The 17,879-nt window shown below is 55.4% G+C and overlaps 1 protein-coding gene across 2 annotated transcripts in view; it reads right to left on the minus strand.

Annotated features, from left to right (window-relative positions):
* Positions 1 to 17,879, minus strand: part of SLC6A13 (solute carrier family 6 member 13) — a 38,985-nt gene that overhangs the window by 2,234 nt on the left and 18,872 nt on the right. For both annotated transcript variants that reach the window (XM_004006961.5, XM_060413484.1), the window contains exons 4-12: positions 16,162 to 16,302; positions 13,292 to 13,376; positions 12,583 to 12,715; positions 11,003 to 11,137; positions 4,066 to 4,169; positions 3,184 to 3,308; positions 1,364 to 1,476; positions 901 to 1,038; positions 102 to 204 (exon numbers count right to left, since the gene is read on the minus strand). In XM_004006961.5, coding sequence (XP_004007010.2) covers positions 102 to 204; positions 901 to 1,038; positions 1,364 to 1,476; positions 3,184 to 3,308; positions 4,066 to 4,169; positions 11,003 to 11,137; positions 12,583 to 12,715; positions 13,292 to 13,376; positions 16,162 to 16,302 — 1,077 coding nt within the window. The remainder of the gene's footprint in view (positions 1 to 101; positions 205 to 900; positions 1,039 to 1,363; positions 1,477 to 3,183; positions 3,309 to 4,065; positions 4,170 to 11,002; positions 11,138 to 12,582; positions 12,716 to 13,291; positions 13,377 to 16,161; positions 16,303 to 17,879) is intronic.

The raw sequence follows: 17,879 nt of genomic DNA on the forward strand, positions 1-17,879 counted from the left end.
TGGGCCAGGGAAAAGTGGTTGTGAGCAGTGGTGTCTCCTTTGTCTGAGAGCCCTGGGCAGAGGTGAGTGCCAGGGTCAGGACCAAGGGGAGAGTCACTCACCGTAGGCCCACGCCACGCAGAAGGACTCGAAGATGGCCACGAACAGCAAGCACATGCCGCTGGCCGCATAGTGGTCAAAGAGCTGGAAGACGTACACACCGCCCTGCCCGGGAGGGAGAGAGACGGAGCCTTACCGAGGAGACGGGCACCCTCGGGGCATGGAGAGGAGGCGGGGAGGATCACAGGAGAGCCTGGCTGGTAAGCTGTAAGGCTCTAGGCAGACATGTGACGAGGATAGGGGCTTCTCATTGTTTCGGGAAAGAGAGCTGAAACAGCCATTGTTAGCTCAACCCTGAGAACAAGCAGGGGGTGACACAGAGTCCACGATAGTGTGCGTTTTTGGCAGAAGGTCAAGATAGGGGCCGTCCTGGGTATGTTCAGGCTACAAGTTCCATCTCCTGCCTTCTCCCCTGAGATGTCACCCGGGATGTCACCCACCCTAGGGCTCCCTTTACTGCCTTTGAAGTCTGTCCCTGGAACTTGGGTCAGCTGCCTGGGAACTCATGGGGTCTTGCTGGATGCAGTTTTTCCCAGTCCAACTGTACTAGACCCTTTTGATTTTCCCATCCAGGCTTTCTATACTTCTCAGCATCCGGGGAGCCAAAGCATCCCTCAGCCGTGACCAGAGCTAGATGTTCAGTGCTTCCCAGGCTGGGAAAGGACCAGACCCCAGGCTCTGAAGCCCAGACAGCAGAGACCTGGCATCACAGCAGCTGCTTCCCCTGCTGGGAGGACAGTGACCCCCACCCTTGGCTTCTTCTCCTCCCCAGGACCCACCTGCAAGCCCCCACTCCCTCACCTCTGTGAGCATGACCAGCCCGACGAGGAATGAGGTGACAGACACCCCCAGAATGAGGACCTCCCTCCGGTTCTTCTTGCGGAACACACGGGGGTACATGTCCACCAACGCCGTCACCAGGCTTTCCACGCACACGAACTGGACGAGAGGGCGAGGAGTTGGAGGGCAAGTGCCTCCCACGAGAAGCTCCGTCAAACAGCTCTGGCTCATCGCTCCCAGGGGCAGCCCTGCCTGCCTCCTGACAGTCCAGAGCGGCCCCTGCATGGTTGGGGTTGGACCTACCCTCCAAAGCTCCCCTTGGTCCCTGGAAGGGCATCGCCGCCTGACACGCGCCCAGCCCCCAGCTGTTTTAAGGGCCTTCAGGGCATCAGGTTCAGTGTTGGGGAACAAGCCCGCTGCTCCCCACCCCCAACCTACGCACACCACTGCCTCTCAGGCTCTGAGTGGCCATCTCTCTTGATACCTGGCTGTCCAGTCCCAGGAGAACGACCATGAAGAAGAAGCAGCAGGCCCAGAGGGGCGAGAAGGGCAGCATCACCACAGCCCGGGGGTAGGCGATGAAGGCCAGGCCGGGGCCTGTGCAGGGAGAGAGGGACACGCAGTGCCACCCCCAGGCAGGCTTCCCGGTGTGGGACACAGGACAGCGGGAGCCCTGAAGCTAGCCACCCCCACCACTGTCCTGGCCCAGAAGAAGACACCCAGACCCCGACCTGATCCCTGCTCTTCAAGGTACCGCCCGCTGTTTTCTCGGGGCAGGAGGAGAACATAAAGGCTGGTGCATTTTAAAGGGTTTTGGAAAATAGGAAGGGGTCTATTTCACCCACATTTCTATAAGTTTTACCGCCAAATCCTCAGCGCTCACTCTCCAGATCTATAGCTCCAAACCAGAGGTTTCATACTTAAAAAGAGCTCACAGATGTTTGTGGAGCTGGTTGTCCCAGTGTAAAAGGGAGAGTGGGGGAGGTGAAGGACATGGAGCCTTCGTGCGACCGTAAGGCAATACTAGATTGAGTCTGGCACTGCTGGCCACCTCTGCACCTCTGCACTGCTTTTTCTCTTGACCAAAAACAAGCGAGCTGTCATTGGGTGTCATGTTACCGCGCCCCCCCCCAACCCCCCCACCCCCACCGCCCCATCCTCTCAAACACTTCCTGTTGCCCTCAGCTGGCTCAGATGGCAAGAACAGAGTCACATGCCAGCACCCGTTCATCCATAGGGAGCTGCCTTTGAAAGGAAGGGCACATCTACGGCCATAACACTCTGACCGCGTCCGATTTTGTCTAAAAGGAAGAGCAAGACCGGGGGCCGGGACGACGGTCAGCTCCTAGCCTGCTTCCCATGCTGCCAGGGCCCGCCCCCGCCCCACCTCTCTCCATCACGCGTCACCGCAAACACTCAGCACCTCGCCCAGCACAAGTCACCGCAAACGCTCAGCACCTCTCTCCATCACGCATCACCGCAAACGCTCAGCACCTCTCTCCATCACAAGTCACCGCAAACACTCAGCACCTCGCCTGGCACAGGGCAGCGCTTTGTAACAGAGAAACGCGATCGTTCTTAATAAGAACCCATGATGTCAGTTATCTGGTGCCCGGCACCTTGTGTCATGGGGGAGCTTGTGAGCCCCATGATCAAAATCATCTTGTTACAGGTGCAAGCAGGTGGTCCACGGCCCTAGAGGGTGTACAAGGCAAATGCTGGCCACTTACCCAGATAGGGGACCATCTGTGATTTTATTTAAAAGCAACAGCAGTGCTGCATGGATGGGGGTGGGGGTGAGGGTCAGGCACTTAAAGGAGGAAAGCCATGTGCCGGTAATTAACTTACCTCTGAGACACACTTTAAAGGGTACAAGACAGGGCAGAATGCAGGACTGTATACCGCACCTTAGCAACTGGTTGTTACAAGATGTAACAAGCAGAAACAGTAATATGTATGTGTGTGTGAATGTGTACGTATAGACATATGTGTATTCTTTTTCTCTTAAAAGACTAAACCACTTCTGGAGGGAAACCATGAGCCTGATGACACTGGTTGCCTCCACGGTGAGGAACTGGAGGCGGGTGTGGAAGGAAGATGTTCTCTGCACACCTGTTCGCCCTTTGAAGCTGGAATTGCTGCTTAAGTCCACCCCACATCTTTCCAGGACGCAGCCACTGAAAGGTCACCCAGAGTGTAGGGGACAGCAGAAACGCCTGTAAATCCCAGTGGGCTGGCGAAGGTTCAGACAAAGCTCACGGAGTCGCCTGTCTTGGGCCCCCCAGCCCCCAAAACACCACCCACCTGACTCAGCCACCTCAGAGATGGGCACCCCCTGCTCTTGGGACATGAAGCCCAGGATGGAGAAGATGGCAAACCCGGCCACGAAGCTGGTGCCGCTGTTGAGGAAGCAGAGCGCGATGCTGTCCCTGTGGGCAGGGCGGGGCAGGGAACAGACGGTCAGCGGGGCTCCCAGCTCCTCTGGCCAGGACCAGGGAACCCAAGGGACACCCTTGGACACCGCGTCCAGCACAGGCGGAGTACACCTAAGGGGCTGGTCCTGAGCCCCGATTCCATGGGCTCAGACTTGGACTGACCCACAGTCATCCTGGAAGAGTGAGGCCCCAAGCGAGTAACAGGGTCTGAACCTCACCCACGGACACACAGCCTCCCTCTCCCACCGTGCCATCACCGTGCCTCCTGGGACACCACCCTCGTGACTCAGCCCAGCCCGCACGTTAATGGAGGGGAGAGGGGCACCCAGGCTACAGATGTTCCTTATCCACCTAAGTTTCGATTTTGAAATGCATGATGTGATTTTGTTTAGCTAATACTAAAACTGGCTTAAATTCTCTGACATAACCCAGGTGGGCCCGCAGGAGCCATGGGGAGGGACCAGAGCAGGCAGGCCTGGGCTGCTCTGTGTGACTCACTCCCGGGCAGATCTGCTTGCCTACCGGCGCCCACTGCCCTCTACATGAGCCCGGGGCTGGGTTTCCCAGCCAACCTCAGTTATCCCGTCCTCCAGGGAGCAATCGCTTGCCCGTGCTGCCCCCGGCTCCTCTCACCCACCTGGCAGCCCTGGCAGATTGACTGGAGAGTGGGGTGAAGGCAGGTGGGGTGTAGGGATCGCCCCTGACCTGGCACACCTGGAGGGGCAGGTGCCCAGGCCCTGCACCCACTCACCTGTAGCAGTTGTTGTGATACTTGTTGTAGCTGCCCAGGGCCGTCAGGCACCCTAGGCAGATGGCGAAGGAGAAGAAGATCTGGGTGCCCGCGTCCATCCACACCTACACAGAGAAAAGGCAAGAAAGCTGCCCCTCCGAGGTGCCCACAGGCCCACGGCCGAGCCAGGTTGGAGATACCGAGCCCTGCCCTCAGCCGGGGCAGAGAGCCCCCAGACCGTGCTGTCCCAATGGGCTCGACTTCCTGGGCCTCTAGATGGGGTGTCTTGGGCACCACTGGGGTGGCATGGGCATCAGGACTAAAGGACCCACGATGGAGGCTGGTGGGCAGGTGCCATAGAACCAAGTGAGGCCTGGGAACTTTCCTGGTGTCCAGTGGTTAAGACTCCCAGCTCGCAATGCAGGGGGGGTGGCCTGGGTTCAATCCCTGCTCAGGGAACTAGATCCCACATGCCGCCAAAAAAAAAAAAAAAAAAAATCTTCATGTTGAAACTAAGGCCCGGGGCAGTCAGATACAAAACAAAAAACAAACAAGCAGAAACAGCAAGTGAGGCTGGGCCCGTGCTGCTGTAATGGAAACAAAGCCCGGGGCTCAGCCCCCACTTTCTCCCACCCCAGACTCCGGATGATGTGCCCAGTTTGGAAGGAACCCAGGAGAGTCTTTCTGGGGATGTGGGTCCTCAATGTCCGAGCCTTCACGGCCGTGTGTCCCACATGCCTCAAAACCCTCTGAAAACAGAGGAGGGATCCTCCGCTCGCAAAACATCCAGAGGGGGAAGAGATGTCATCTCGAAGGGGCTGTGTGCTCCTGGGGGAAGACGGCGCTCAGTAAACACAGGGCGCAGCTGTCCCTCTTATTATCTCAGCTGCCGGCCTGGCCTGTGCACGCTGTGATTTAGATTTCACAGCTAGAATAACATCCCAAAGAGAAAGAAGATCAAGGCAAACGGGGCTCAGCAAGGCTGCAGATCCACAGGAGGTGGGGGTCCTGGGGCCACAGACCCTCCCCAGGCACCTCCTGCCTTCAGGGGACGTGAGCACCGAGCTGTGGCCACGGACATCGCCAGGCTGGTGGCGGGGTCCCCACTTCTGGTCTCACCCTCCACAGTAGCCCCCAAACAGGTCCCTGCTGTCCTTCCGCTAAAATCAGGCTCCTGTGCCCACGGGCACCAAAGCCTCAGCTGCTTGTGTCCACAGCCCCTCAGCCCCTGCCCGCCCCACCTGCCTCCCTAACCACCACAACCACCCTCAACCTCCCTTGCTCCTGCTCTCACTCCCCAAAAATGCCCCCTTTCCTTGGTGCTCTGACAGGTCCGAGGGACCCCATGCCAGCTGACTGCCTCAGAACACACATTCCTCAACCAGCATACCAGCTGAGACCCTGAACTAGGCGAGCAGAACCCAGAATCCTGTGTGGTTTCAGAGCCTCCTGGGGAACCCCAGTGTATAGCCCAGAAGTGGGGATCCCTGCCTTCCAGCCTCTGAGAACTGGAGTCCACCCCGGCTCTCTTGCCTCCTGTTCTCTTTCCACTTGTGCAGGGCTGGAGACAGACAGGAAAGAGGGTGAAGAGATGGGGGCTGTGCCTGACCATCTGTGCCTCCTGCCCATCAGGACTCCAAGGGCATTTGGGAGGCAGGAGCTGCCACTTGGGGCAGGGGGTCCTCAGCAAGAAGCACAAAGGAAGACCCCCAAGGGGGCAGGGCCAGAAAAGAGCTAGCAGGCAAGGTCGACCACCTCAGGGAAAGTTTCTTAAACCTCAGGGGAAATGATGATGGGGAGAGGGGAGGGGGGCCTCGGGATTTATTTTGGAAGCTGGAGAAGGAAAGGGCAGGCATGAGAGAAGCCGAGCGGGGGGTACCAGGGTGGGCACTACAAAACTCAGTGGACACCCCAGGTGGAGGTCATGCCTCAGGGAGTCTGGGGCCTCCTTTGCAGCGTCTCAAACCTTTTCCTCTTCTGAAACTGCCCCAGAGACTGAGAGGAGCGTCCTCCAGGAAACCCAGTGGTCTCTGGTCTGAAGGCCACTCGTCCGCTCCCTTCATTATCGCAACCTCAGGGGTGGGTCAGTGAGGCAAGAGGCTCTGAGCTCGAAAAGAAAGGATAAGGGGGTACTTCCCTGGTGGTCTGGTGGTTAAGAATCTACCTGGCAATGTGGGGGGATACGGGTTCGGTTCCCGGTTGGGGAACTAAAATCTCACGTGCTTTGGAGCAACTAAGCCTGTGGGCCACAACTGAAGAGTCTGTGCTGCAAAGAGCGAGCCTGCGTGATGCGGTAGAAAGAAACCCCACGTTCTACAACTAAGACTTGCTCTGTGCGCTCCGTCGCTCAGTTGTGTCCCACTCTCTGCGACCCCACGGACCGTAGCCCACCAGGCTCCTCTGTCCATGGGATTCTCCAGGCAAGAATACTGGAGTGGGTTGCCATTTCCTCCTCCAGGAACTAAGACCTGACAAAGCCAAAATAAAATATTAAATAAATAAAAAGAAAGAATCAGGGAGGTCTCTCCAGGCAGGTCATCCAGGACCTGGCCCAGCCTCGGGCCCTGGAGGTCCACTCCCACACCTGGCAGGGCCCACGGTCCACATGGGAAACTCTCTGTTTCCTTGGAGACATTCCCACGGTTGCCCACGGGCAGATCCCAATGTTAGGAAGTATTTCGAACTTGGGCTTGGGAAGAAGAAATAAAGGAAAACTGTGACTCGGCTGTTCACCTCGCCCTCGGGGGACACACGCAGATCGAGCTGGGAGGAGAGGTTGATGAGAAAGGAGGAAAAGGAAGCAGAAGGCCTGAGGGTTCAGAGTGCAGGGGTCAGCCCTGCAACTGTGACACAGGCCCCTGGCTAGTGAGTTGGCTTGCAGCTGCTCTGGGCTGGCCTGCTGGGGTAGGGGAGACGCAGGCTGGGGGCGGAGTGGGGAAGGGCCGGAGGACAGCAGAGCAAGCCATTCTGTTCCCGCCGAAGCCCAGCTGCCACCTGCCTGGTGCAGGAGCCCTGGTTTCCAGAACAAAGCTCCATGAGCTTGGCTGGCACAGAAGACTGCCTGACAAAACAGGTGTGAAAAAACTTGGCCACGTGTGGGTTAAAAAGAGGTCTTGGAGTAGGGGACAGGGGAAGAGAGAAATTTCTAGAAGATCCAGGAAAGATGTTTTTCAACCCAGAGTCCAACCCCAAGAACTACTATATTTACTATTTTCAGAAAGGCAATTACGGAACAGAAAAAGCCTGGGCTTTGGAGTCAAACTGAGTTCATTTCCTAACTCTGTTCCTTACTTGCCGTGTGACCTTAGGCGGGTCACTTAACCTCTCTGAACCTCACTAGCCTCATCATGAAAATGGTAATAATAAGTGAAATAAAAAGGGGGTATATTAATAGATAAAATGTGTAAAATAACAAATAAAAATAAAATAGTGTATGTCAAATGCCTAATACATAAAAAAACACTAGTTCCCTATCCCACCTCAGGGCTTCCCTGGTAGCTCAGCTGGTAAAGAATTCGCTTGCAATGCAGTAGACCCTGGTTCAATCCCCGGGTCGGGAAGTTCCCTGACGGGAAGTTCCCTGGAGAAGGGATGGGCTACCCACTCCAGTATTCTTGGGCTTCCCTGGTGGCTCAGATGATAAAGAATCCACCTGCAATGCAAGAGACCTGGGTTCAGTCCCTGGGTTGGAAGATTTCCCTGGAGAAGGGCATGGCAACCCACTCCAGTATTCTTGCCTGGAGAATCCCCATGGACAGAGGAGCCTGGGGGGTCACAAAGAATTAGACACGACTGCGTGACTAAGCACAGCCCAGCACAGTGGGCTATTTGCTGTTGTTGTCATTCTAAAGAAGCAACTTGCCTTCCAGGTTCCCTAGGTCTCAATGTGCGACATCAAATAAAAAGCCTCATTCCAATTAATGGCTCCAACCTCCCCCTGAAATAAACCCTCCCGAGAATAGCTTAACACAGAAATTTAAGACGTCCAACAAGGGTTCTCTGGACACCTTGTCCCCAGACCCTGTCCTTACCGATCTACCAGAGTGCAATGGACAGACAAAAAGGGTCAGGGTGGATGAGGGAAATAAACAGAGCCTGACCAGCACACGCACCAGCGGGGCCCCCGCGGCTGCTCCCCAGTGGGACAGAGTCGGTGCTGGGGAGCCCGGGAGAGGCGGTAGCCCACCCACCGCACAGCAACCTGGCAGACAGAGAAACCCAGTCGTGTCTCTGCCTGGCTTCTGCTCCCAGACTGAGCTTGACAGACAGAGACGCTCTGGTCTTTGTGCTGCAGGAATTTTGCGCCTTTCTCAAGTGCCAGCCAAATGCAGGTTGGAACCGTCACACTTCCTGGGAAACGCCAACTGGATTTGATTAGCACTCTGGCCGGGACATCCCGCCCTGCAGAAGGCCAGGACCAGCAGCTAACATGGCTGCTCACGAGCTCAGGACCAAGCCTGGCTCTGGAAACCATGGCCTCGGAGGACTCTGAGGGCATCAGCTCCCTGCATGGCCTGAAGCTGCCCGGGGTTGGAAGGACAGTGTCCTGGAGAGGAGACTGAAAGAGGTCTTCATCCCTGCAGTAGCCAGACGCAGAATTATGGCCTTTTAACTCTCAGAGCTGCATGCTTTCTGGTCCTCCTTCATATTTGCCGCCAGCTGTTATATGTGGTGCTGGAGAAGGCACTCAAGAGTCCCTTGGACAGCAAGGAGATAGAACCAGTCAATCCTAAAGGAAATCAGTCCTGAATACTCATTGGAAGGACTGAGCTGAAGTTGAAACTCCAATACTTTGGCCGCCTGATGAGAAGAACTGACTCATTGGAAAAGACCCTGATGCTGGGAAAGATTGAAGGCAGGAGGAGAAGGGGACGACAGAGGAAGGGATGGTTGGATGGCATCACTGACTCAACAGATACGAGTTTGAGCAAACTGCGGGAGATGTTGAAGGACAGGGGAGCCTGGTGTGCTGCAGTCCATGGGGTCGCAAAGAGTCAGACACACTGAGCAACTTAATAACAATAACAACTAACAACAGTGGGGATACTTCACTGATTGATGGTGAGGATGAGCTGAAATAGTACACATGAATCTCTTAACGACGCCAGGGCTGTGGCAGGTGCTCAGCAGTTGTCAGCTATGCACTGCTGGTCAGCACGAACATGGCATCGATCAGGAAAGCCACCAGTCAGTATCAGAGATTCTGGACCCTGTCTCCCTTTCTTCTTTCATTCCACCTGCCCGTCTCCCTGTCTGTCACCCCTCCTTCTTCCTGCCTGACCCCCAAGCAAAGACACCTTGTGGCTCAGCCACCAGTCCACGCCGCGCTCCAGAACCACAGCAGCTCCTCCTGCATGAAGGATCCACGCCAGACCCACACCTGGCTCCTCTCCCCCAGGCCTTGCCCAGCTCTGCTGCTCCACCGCCTCCAGCTTGCTGCCTGGTCCCACCACAGGGTCCCCTGTGGGTCTCGGCCTGCTGTTACTTCCATGTGAGCCTGGGCCCCGTCTGCTCATCCGTGCTGCGAGGAGTGTGCACAGATGACGTCTGGGGTTTTCTAGCTTCGGCAGCTGCCATTCTACAGTTTGGCTCCCCAGCCCGACTGCACCCTCGGGCCCAGGTGGAGATGAGGCAGCTGCGTCTGTCTCGATCTGTCTCAGAAACGAGTACAGGAGGGCACGCTCACATCCCACCAGAGGCCGTGAAGGAACCCCAGGGCCGAGGCTGGGGCAGTGTCTGGGCTCGAATGGTCTGGCTGGGCTGGGGCAGTGTCTGGGCTCGAATGGTCTGGCTGTTTCTGGGGGCCACAGCGACCCCAGGACCCAGGGTGGAAGAGCTTGTAGTCCATCCAGTGGGGGGAGGCAGGCTGGAGAACAGTCAAGCCAACCTCTGCACAAGGAACAAGGGGAGCCACTGCCTCCGTGGGGATGTCCCCGCCTCAAAAGGAGCTGGGGGAGGGGCTGTTCCCTCCTCTCCTGCCCCCCTTGCCCCTTGGCAAGACAATGCCACTGCCTTTACTGTTAAAATGTTAGAAAAGCTGTCTGGTTGCTGGTCTGCCCTGACACTTTCAGGGACATGGCCCCTCCCCACCGAGCAAAGGAGGCTCCCGGGAGGTGACCTTTGCTGGGGGGATGGGGGCAGGGGATAGCCCGGTGTGTAGGGCTCTGGGTTTCCCTCACCCATGGCCTCTTCCACCTCTGCACCTCCTGGCTTTGCATGCATACGCATCCTGAGTCGCTCAGTCCTGTCTGACTCTTTGTGACCCCATGCACTGTAGCCCGCCAGGCTCCTCTGTCCATGGGACTCTCCAGGCAAGAATGCTGGAGCAGTTTGCTGCACCCTCCTTCAGGAGATCTTCCCGACCCGGGGATATCCTAGTCTCCTGCATTGACAGGCCGGTTCTTTACCACTAGCGCCACCTGGGAGGCCCTTCAAAACGGTGGGCAAACAGGAGGCGGAAGCCGGCAGAGGCTTCTCACAACAGGCCTTGCTGTCCAAATCCCCGGTCAGCAAGCACCCGCTCCTGGAGGGTGGACCTGAAGGAAGAGCCGGGAGGGACAGGGAGGCGGGGTGCAGCCCTCCGGACAGCAGGCAGGAAACTCAACACCAGCCAGCTGGCACCAGGCGGGGCCAGGGACACGGCCAGGGGTGGGCCGTGTGGGCAGAGAGCGGGAAGCAGAGGGCTGGCGGAGGGTCAGGGGAGAGAGGCTGCCCAGTGTGAAAGGAGGTGCCAAGCGGGGGTGGGAGGTGGGGCAGGGCAGAGCCTGGAGAAGGGCTTTTAGGAGCTTTAGCCCCCGAGGGACACCCCTTGGGCTCCCTGGCAGCTGTGAAACTAGCAAGGGAGCACACACAGCTGCCAGCAGATGTGTGGACATATCCCCCACCGCGGACGCTGGAAGTGGAGCAGAGATGCCCATACAGAACACAGGGGCAGCCCTCGTTGTCAGTGTTTTCTTACCTGGGGGTCCCAGAGACGCGTGAGGTTTGGGTACAGGTAGAACTGAATTCCTTGGGCTGCCCCGGGCAGCGTCACCCCTCGAATCAACAGGACCACCAGCATGAGGTAAGGGAAGGTGGCCGTGAAGTATACCACCTGGGCCAAGGCGATGGAAAGACACGGAAGCCGTGAGGGGGGTGGGAGGGCCTGGAGGAGCTGCGACCCCACGGGAGAGGTCACAGAGCCCGCTTGCTCCCCGCTCCTGCTCACCCCTCATCCCGCAGCTGTTCAGTCCTGCCTCCCTCCCTCCAGCTCCCCCCGCACAATCCCCAGCAAATATTTATTGAGTGACTGAATGAACTTAGGCATGCCCCCGACAGGGGGCTTAGAACTGTGGCCAGGGTCGTTGGGGACGACAGCTATGTCACACGTGACCCTGTCCTCGCCGAGCTTACGAGCTTAGCATGACTGTGTGGCCCAGTTAGGAGGGCGGCCTGGTCAGAGGCCTCGGGGGCCAGAGTCAGGGATAACTCGAGCTGCCCTGTATGACACACTCCAGGCAGGGCGTCTCCCTCGGGCCTCAGGTGGCTGAGAATTGTGTCAAGATGAACAGCCCCGAAGCACTGCTGTATGAAGCAGGCACCGTGAACTGTGTGCAGTGGGCAATGTGCCACACACGAGGTGTGTTCCGAGATCCCGCCTCCCTCCCTGGCTCTGCCTCTCCTTTTCCTCTCCGTGTCCCCCTCCCCCTCTCTGTCTCCCCCTCACTCTCTCTGTCTCCCTGTCCCCCTGTCTCCCCCTCCCCCTCTCTGTCTCCCCCTCCCTCCCTCTGTCTCCCCTCCTTCTCTCTGTCTCCCCTTCCCTCTCTCTGTGTCCCCCTCCCCCTCTCTGTCTCCCCCTCCCTCCCTCTGTCTCCCCTCCTTTTCTCTATCTCCCCCTCCCCCCTCTCTGTCTCCCCCTCCCCCTCTCTGTCTCCCCCTCCCCCTCTCTGTCTCCCCCTCCCCCTCTCTGTCTCTCCCCCTCCCTCTCTGTCTCCCCCTCCCTCTCTGTCTCCCCCTCCCTCTCTGACTCCCCTTCCCTCTCTCTGACTCCCCCTCCCCCTCTGTCTCTCCCCTCTCTCTCTGTCTCTCCCCCTCCCTCTCTGTCTCCCCTTCCCTCTCTGTCTCCCCCTCCCTCTTTCTGTCTCCCCTTCCCCTCTCTGTCTCCCCCTCCCTCTCTCTGTCTCCCCCTCCCCCTCTCTGTCTCTCCCCTCTCTGTGTCCCCCTCCCCCTCTCTGTGTCCCCCTTCCCCTCTCTGTGTCCCCCTCCCCCTCTCTGTCTCCCCCTCCCTCTCTCTGTCTCCCCACCTCTCTCTGTCTCCCCACCTCTCTCTCTGTCTCCCCTTCCCTCTCTTTCTTCCATTTCACTTCCCCAAATAGAAGGACATGTGACTGAACCCAGGAGAGGCACAGAATCAAGCAAGCGAGCGCCAAGCAATCTTTGTGGGGTCATTCCCTCCCATCCCCGACTAGGTACAACTTGAGGAACCCCTGGGTGGCTGAGCCCCACAGCAAGGGCAGAGGGTCCCGGGAGGGGAGGGGCCCGGGGCTCTCTGACACAGACCTTGCCCGTGGACTTGACACCCTTCCAGATGCAGAAGTAGCAGACGACCCAGGCTAGCAGGAGGCACAGGGCCAGCTCCCAGCGCAGGGCCCCCAGGTGCTGGATGCCTTCTGAGATCTTCAGGACCCGCCGCCTGGGGAAAGGGGTGAGCTGCCGGCCTCAGCTCCCTAGGCAGCGGAGCTGAGCCTCTCGCTCTGATCTGAAAAAGGCTCACCGGCTCCTTTACTCTGGACTGTGAGGCTCACCTTTGCCCAGAGATGGGGATAGACAGACAGGGAGGCAAAGACAAACTGTCCCCGGGTAAGCTTATTCTGCCAGGTCGAGGCAACTGAACCCAGAGAAGGGGACGCAAACATATTCTCTCCGCTGGACTGTGAAGATGCTTTGATGTTAGGAATCACGTCTTAGGTAAATGTCAGAATCTGGGGGGTGGGGGGGGAGCAGTAGAGGTAACTGACAAGGAGCTAGGGAGGAGGGTGGACACTCATGGGGGTGGCCCTGGGGGAAGAGAGGCAGGCCGGGCCTGAGGACAGTCCGGCATTAACCACAGATACAGGCAAAAGGAAAAAGCCACTTGGATGGTGGGGCCACCAAAGGAGGAAGCAGAAGTTTGTCCCTTGCCGTCTGTGGAGTCACCACTGTTTGAACTCACCCCCGTACCCTGGACAATCCATCCACAATGGGTGAAAGGAGAAAGGGCCTCACTTACTCCCAGAACTCGATGACGGGAGAGGTGGCGTTCTCAGCGGTCGCATTCAGAGAGCCATTGGTCCTCTGGAACTCCACGCAGCGCTCTGTGGGCGGCCAGGGGTCAGGGGAGCAAGAGAAAGATCACTGGCCAGTGTGACCAGAGAGTGGGGGAACTTTAGGAGACTGGAAAGGAAGGTGTCTGGGCTGAAGTTATCTAAACAAAACAGTCTCACAATGAGACACGAAAGACATAATAACCTCATCAAACCCATGGCACCCTTTCCCACTTCTCCGCGGCAGATGGGGTGGGGGGTGGGATGGAGGGGTGGGTCGTGGCTGCACATTCTAATTAAAGCAAGACCAGGCAGCATCAGCAAAGATGCTTTGCACACTGCTTCAAATAGACAAATATTTCTGGGCCGCCATCCTGGATGGGCTCACGACCTTTGAGGAACAATCAGGACGACATCCAGGGAAGTGGTGCAGTCATGGCTAAGAGCAGGGGTACAGGTCAGGAGGCTCTGGCTTGAATCCCACTCTCTACCCATCCCCACTCCCCGCCCCCGCCACCCCAGGTTATTTACTGAGAGGCTCTCTAAGCCTCAGTTCCTTCCGCTCTAAATGTACATGAGAAGAGCCGTGTGCAGGGCTGATAAGGGGATTAAATGAAAATGAGACTCCAGGGCGCTCCATAAATAGTGGCTCTCAATTACCCCTCTATGCCTTCAGACTTTTCACAAAGTGTTCACACCCTTCTTTGCGTTTTATCAGGACAACAATCCTGCAAAATACTAAGATAGAGAGCATTTTCCCCACCATTCACGAGAAAGCGAATCTTCTCAGAGATGACTTGTCATCACCCATCTGTGAGGAAGTGAGGGCTGGGGTCCTGCTCAGCAAAGTGTGTTAAGTTCCACCTGCAGAGGGTCTGGGAGCTGAGGACTGCCCTGGGGGTCCAGTGGTTAAGAATCCACCTTCCAGTGCAGGGGACTCCCCTGGGTGGGGAACTGGTCCCTGGTCAGGCTTCCCTGGTAACTCAGCTACTAAAGAATCCACCTGCAATGCAGGAGATCCTGGTTTGATTCCTGGATCAGGAAGAGTCCCTGGAAAGGGATAGGCTACCCACTCCAGTATTCTTAGGCTTTCCTGGTGGCTCAGCTGGTAAAGAATCTGCCTGCAACGCAGGAGACCTGGATTCCATCCCTGGGTTGGGAAGATTCCCCTGGAGGAAGGCATGGCAACCTACTCCAGTATTCTTGCCTAGAGAATCCCCATGGAAAGAGGAGCCTGACAGGCTACAGTCCATGAGGTCGCAAGGAGTTGGACATGACTGAGCAACTAAGCACAGCACAGGACACTAAGATCCCACATGCCTAGGAGCAACTAAGCCTGTGGGCCACAACTAGAAAGCCCATGAGCAGCAACAAAGACCCAACAGCCAACTATTCAAAAAAAAAAAAAAAGGTGGGGGGAAGGGAGGGAGAGAGGGAGGGGAAATAAAGAGAGGAGAAGAAAAAACACAATAAAGAAAACATCCGAACAGAACAGATTTTTAAAACTTGATTCATTCCACAAATGTGTTTTGAGAGCTCAGGATATAGCACACAGCACTGAGCGCAAACCAAACCAACAGAGAGAAAAAGCCGGGTGAATGCCAGGGCCCGGGGCCGGGACAGGCACTAGCAGACACGTTGAGCAGAACCTAGTGGGTCAGTGACCCTCAGGGAGGGACATCCAGGATCGCAGAGAGGCACGGAGGTGGTGGCAGAGAGGAACAAAGGAAGGAAGGCCCGGAGAGACAGCACACAGTTTGGGGGCGACGGGGCCTCGTGGCTGCCGGGTCAGAGAGTAACCAAGGACGCTCATCACCCCAGGCTGTTCTTCTAGACAGCACTACTCTAGGCAACTTTTAATTTTATCTTTAATTTAATGTTTACTTTCTATTCATTAGACTCAGGAGTTCTATGGCCTTATGGGCTCCTGTCTTAAAATGGAACCACAAGAGACTTGCTATTATAAATGATAGAGATACTGTATAAAACGGCGTATCCCCTGGTTCAGTCCAGATGAACGGGGAGTTGAAAAGGCCTAAAATAGCATCAGAAAGAAGACATGAGAAACAAATAAATGAAATAATATATACATATATATTATATATACATATATAATAATATAATATATACACATATTTATATATGTATTATATACAATATATGTATTGTGTACCATATGTACATATATCAAACTAACCATGCCTTAGATCACATAAAGGGCTAAACTGCACAAAAAGAAGTCAGTTCTGTCTTCATAATACATGCATTTATAATGTGTTTGATGGAACCCATGAATTTTTTACAAAGTCTGTAGGGCTTTTCCGGTGGCTCAGTGGATCGTGGGTTTGATCCCCGAGTCGGGATGATCCTGCGTGCCAAAGAACAACTAAGCCTGTGTGTCACGACTACAGAGCCTGTGCTCTGGAGCCCGGAAGCCGAAACTACTGAACGCAGGTGCTGCAGCTAGCAAAGCCTGTGTGCCTAGAGCCCGTGCTCCCCAGTAAGAGAAGCCACCGCAGTGAGAAACCCAGGCACCGGAACTAGAGAGTAGCCACCACTCACCACGAGAGAAAAGCGCTTGCAGCAGCAAAGACCCAGCACAAGCAAACAATAAATAAGTAAAATTGCTTTTTTAAAAAAGGCCTGTGACATTTTCCCTGTGATGCTGGTGGATTCTTGCTCTTATCTTTGGTGTAAGACCTCCATGATGTCTTTGGAAGACTTCTAGAGCATCCCAAGTACGGGGCGGGGGCGGGGGGGGGGGGTCCAGGTCCCAGGGTACAGGGACAATTCCTCTCCCGGGTCACCGCGGCCAAGCAGGAGAGGGTGACCTCACCCGTGTTCCAGTCGTGGCGGCAGCTCCCCCAGGGCAGGTCGACGGTAAAGCTGCTGAAGAGGTAGAAGAGGGCCCAGGCCAGGACGATGATGTAGTAGATGTTGAGGAGGGTGACGATCATCTGGGAGGCGTAGCCGATGCCTGGAGGGGGCGGGGAGGGCAGACCGGGCTGGGGCACTGGGCAGGTGTCTCACTCTCCTGCCCACCCCTGCTCGGGAGGGGGTTTGTGCTCCACTGGGAGGGTCCAAAGACGTGGGATTCGGGACCCGGGCTTCCTGCTCTCCTCCCCAGCCCTGCTGCCCTGCCCTGCTTCCCGTGAACTCGCATCAGTCTCGGTGCTGAAACTTCACTGGTTCTAATTCCAAGTTATTTTACGCACGTGTAAGGCTAACTCCGAGATTCCAACAGCTTATGTTCCCTGGAATTCATCTGATCTATTTCTGAAATATAAAAACACGTGCTAAGAGCAGGACGAGACAGTTCACCAGGGAGCAAGTGCACGTAGTGAATGAACGTCCTCAAAATGCCCTCATGCTCCCTCATCCTAGGTGTGCACACTGAAACGAGGAGGGGGTAGCGTTCTGCATCCATAACACACCGAACATTTCTACAGAGGCTGTCACTCGGTGAGTTCCACACTTGTCCACATATTAGGAGAATTACCTGGAGATATTTTTAAAATTCCAAAGCCCAGTCTAGATGCCAGACCAATTTAATCACAACCTCTGGGGGTGGGGTACAGGCCTCAGGATGTTTTGAAGGTCCTGGGGTATTTCCAATGTTCCGACAAGTTTGGGAACTAGGGTCATAACTCAGAGCTGTTAAAGATATGGGAGAAAGTCCTTACTCAAGTTCAGTGACTGTACGTCAGTATAACACTTTCATAAGCCAGATCAAGAGACATCAACTTGGTTGTCCATTTGATCCTGTGATTCTGAACTTGGGAATTTATCCCAAAGAAATAATTTGAAAAAGAGGGGGGCTATTTCTACCAAGATACATGATAGCAGGGTATAACAATTTTATACGTGATGAAAAATAAGCATAAATTTTGATATATGCATCTGATAAAAGTTTATGCAACTCAATGATTGCTGTGTAGAAAATGGAAAATAACACTAACTAAAACAGAAACACAAAGAAGTAGGAAAAAATTCTTAAAAACAAAAAAGAAAAATGAAAAAACTGTCTATTTCAAACTAATAGATACATAAATTTTAATATAGAGAAAGAAATAGTGAAATAAATCTCTCCAAACTACAAACAACCCAAATGTTCTTCAATGGGTGAATGGTTAAATAAATCGTAGTACATTCATCCATGCCATGGAATACGGCTCAGTAATAAAAAGGAATGAACCACTGATACCAGGAGCTTCCCAGGTGGCGCTAGTGGTAAAGAACCCGCCTGCCAATGCAGGAGATGCAAGAGACTCAGGTTTGATCCCTGGGTCCGGAAGAGCCCCTGGAGGAGGGCACGGCAACCCACTCCAGTATTCTTGCCTGGAGAATCCCATGGACAGAGGAGCCTGAAGGGGCTAGTCCATGGGGTCACAGAGTCGGAAACAAGTGAAGTGACTTAGCACACACACACACGCACGCGCGCGTGCGTGCGCATTGATACCAGAGCAATCTGGGTTTATCTCCAGCGCATGATGCTGAGTGAAACGGTGGATCTCAAAAGTCACACACTGCATGACTCCATTTATACAGCGCTAC

Source organism: Ovis aries, chromosome 3, assembly GCF_016772045.2.
Source record: "Ovis aries strain OAR_USU_Benz2616 breed Rambouillet chromosome 3, ARS-UI_Ramb_v3.0, whole genome shotgun sequence".
Lineage (NCBI taxonomy): Eukaryota > Metazoa > Chordata > Mammalia > Artiodactyla > Bovidae > Ovis > Ovis aries.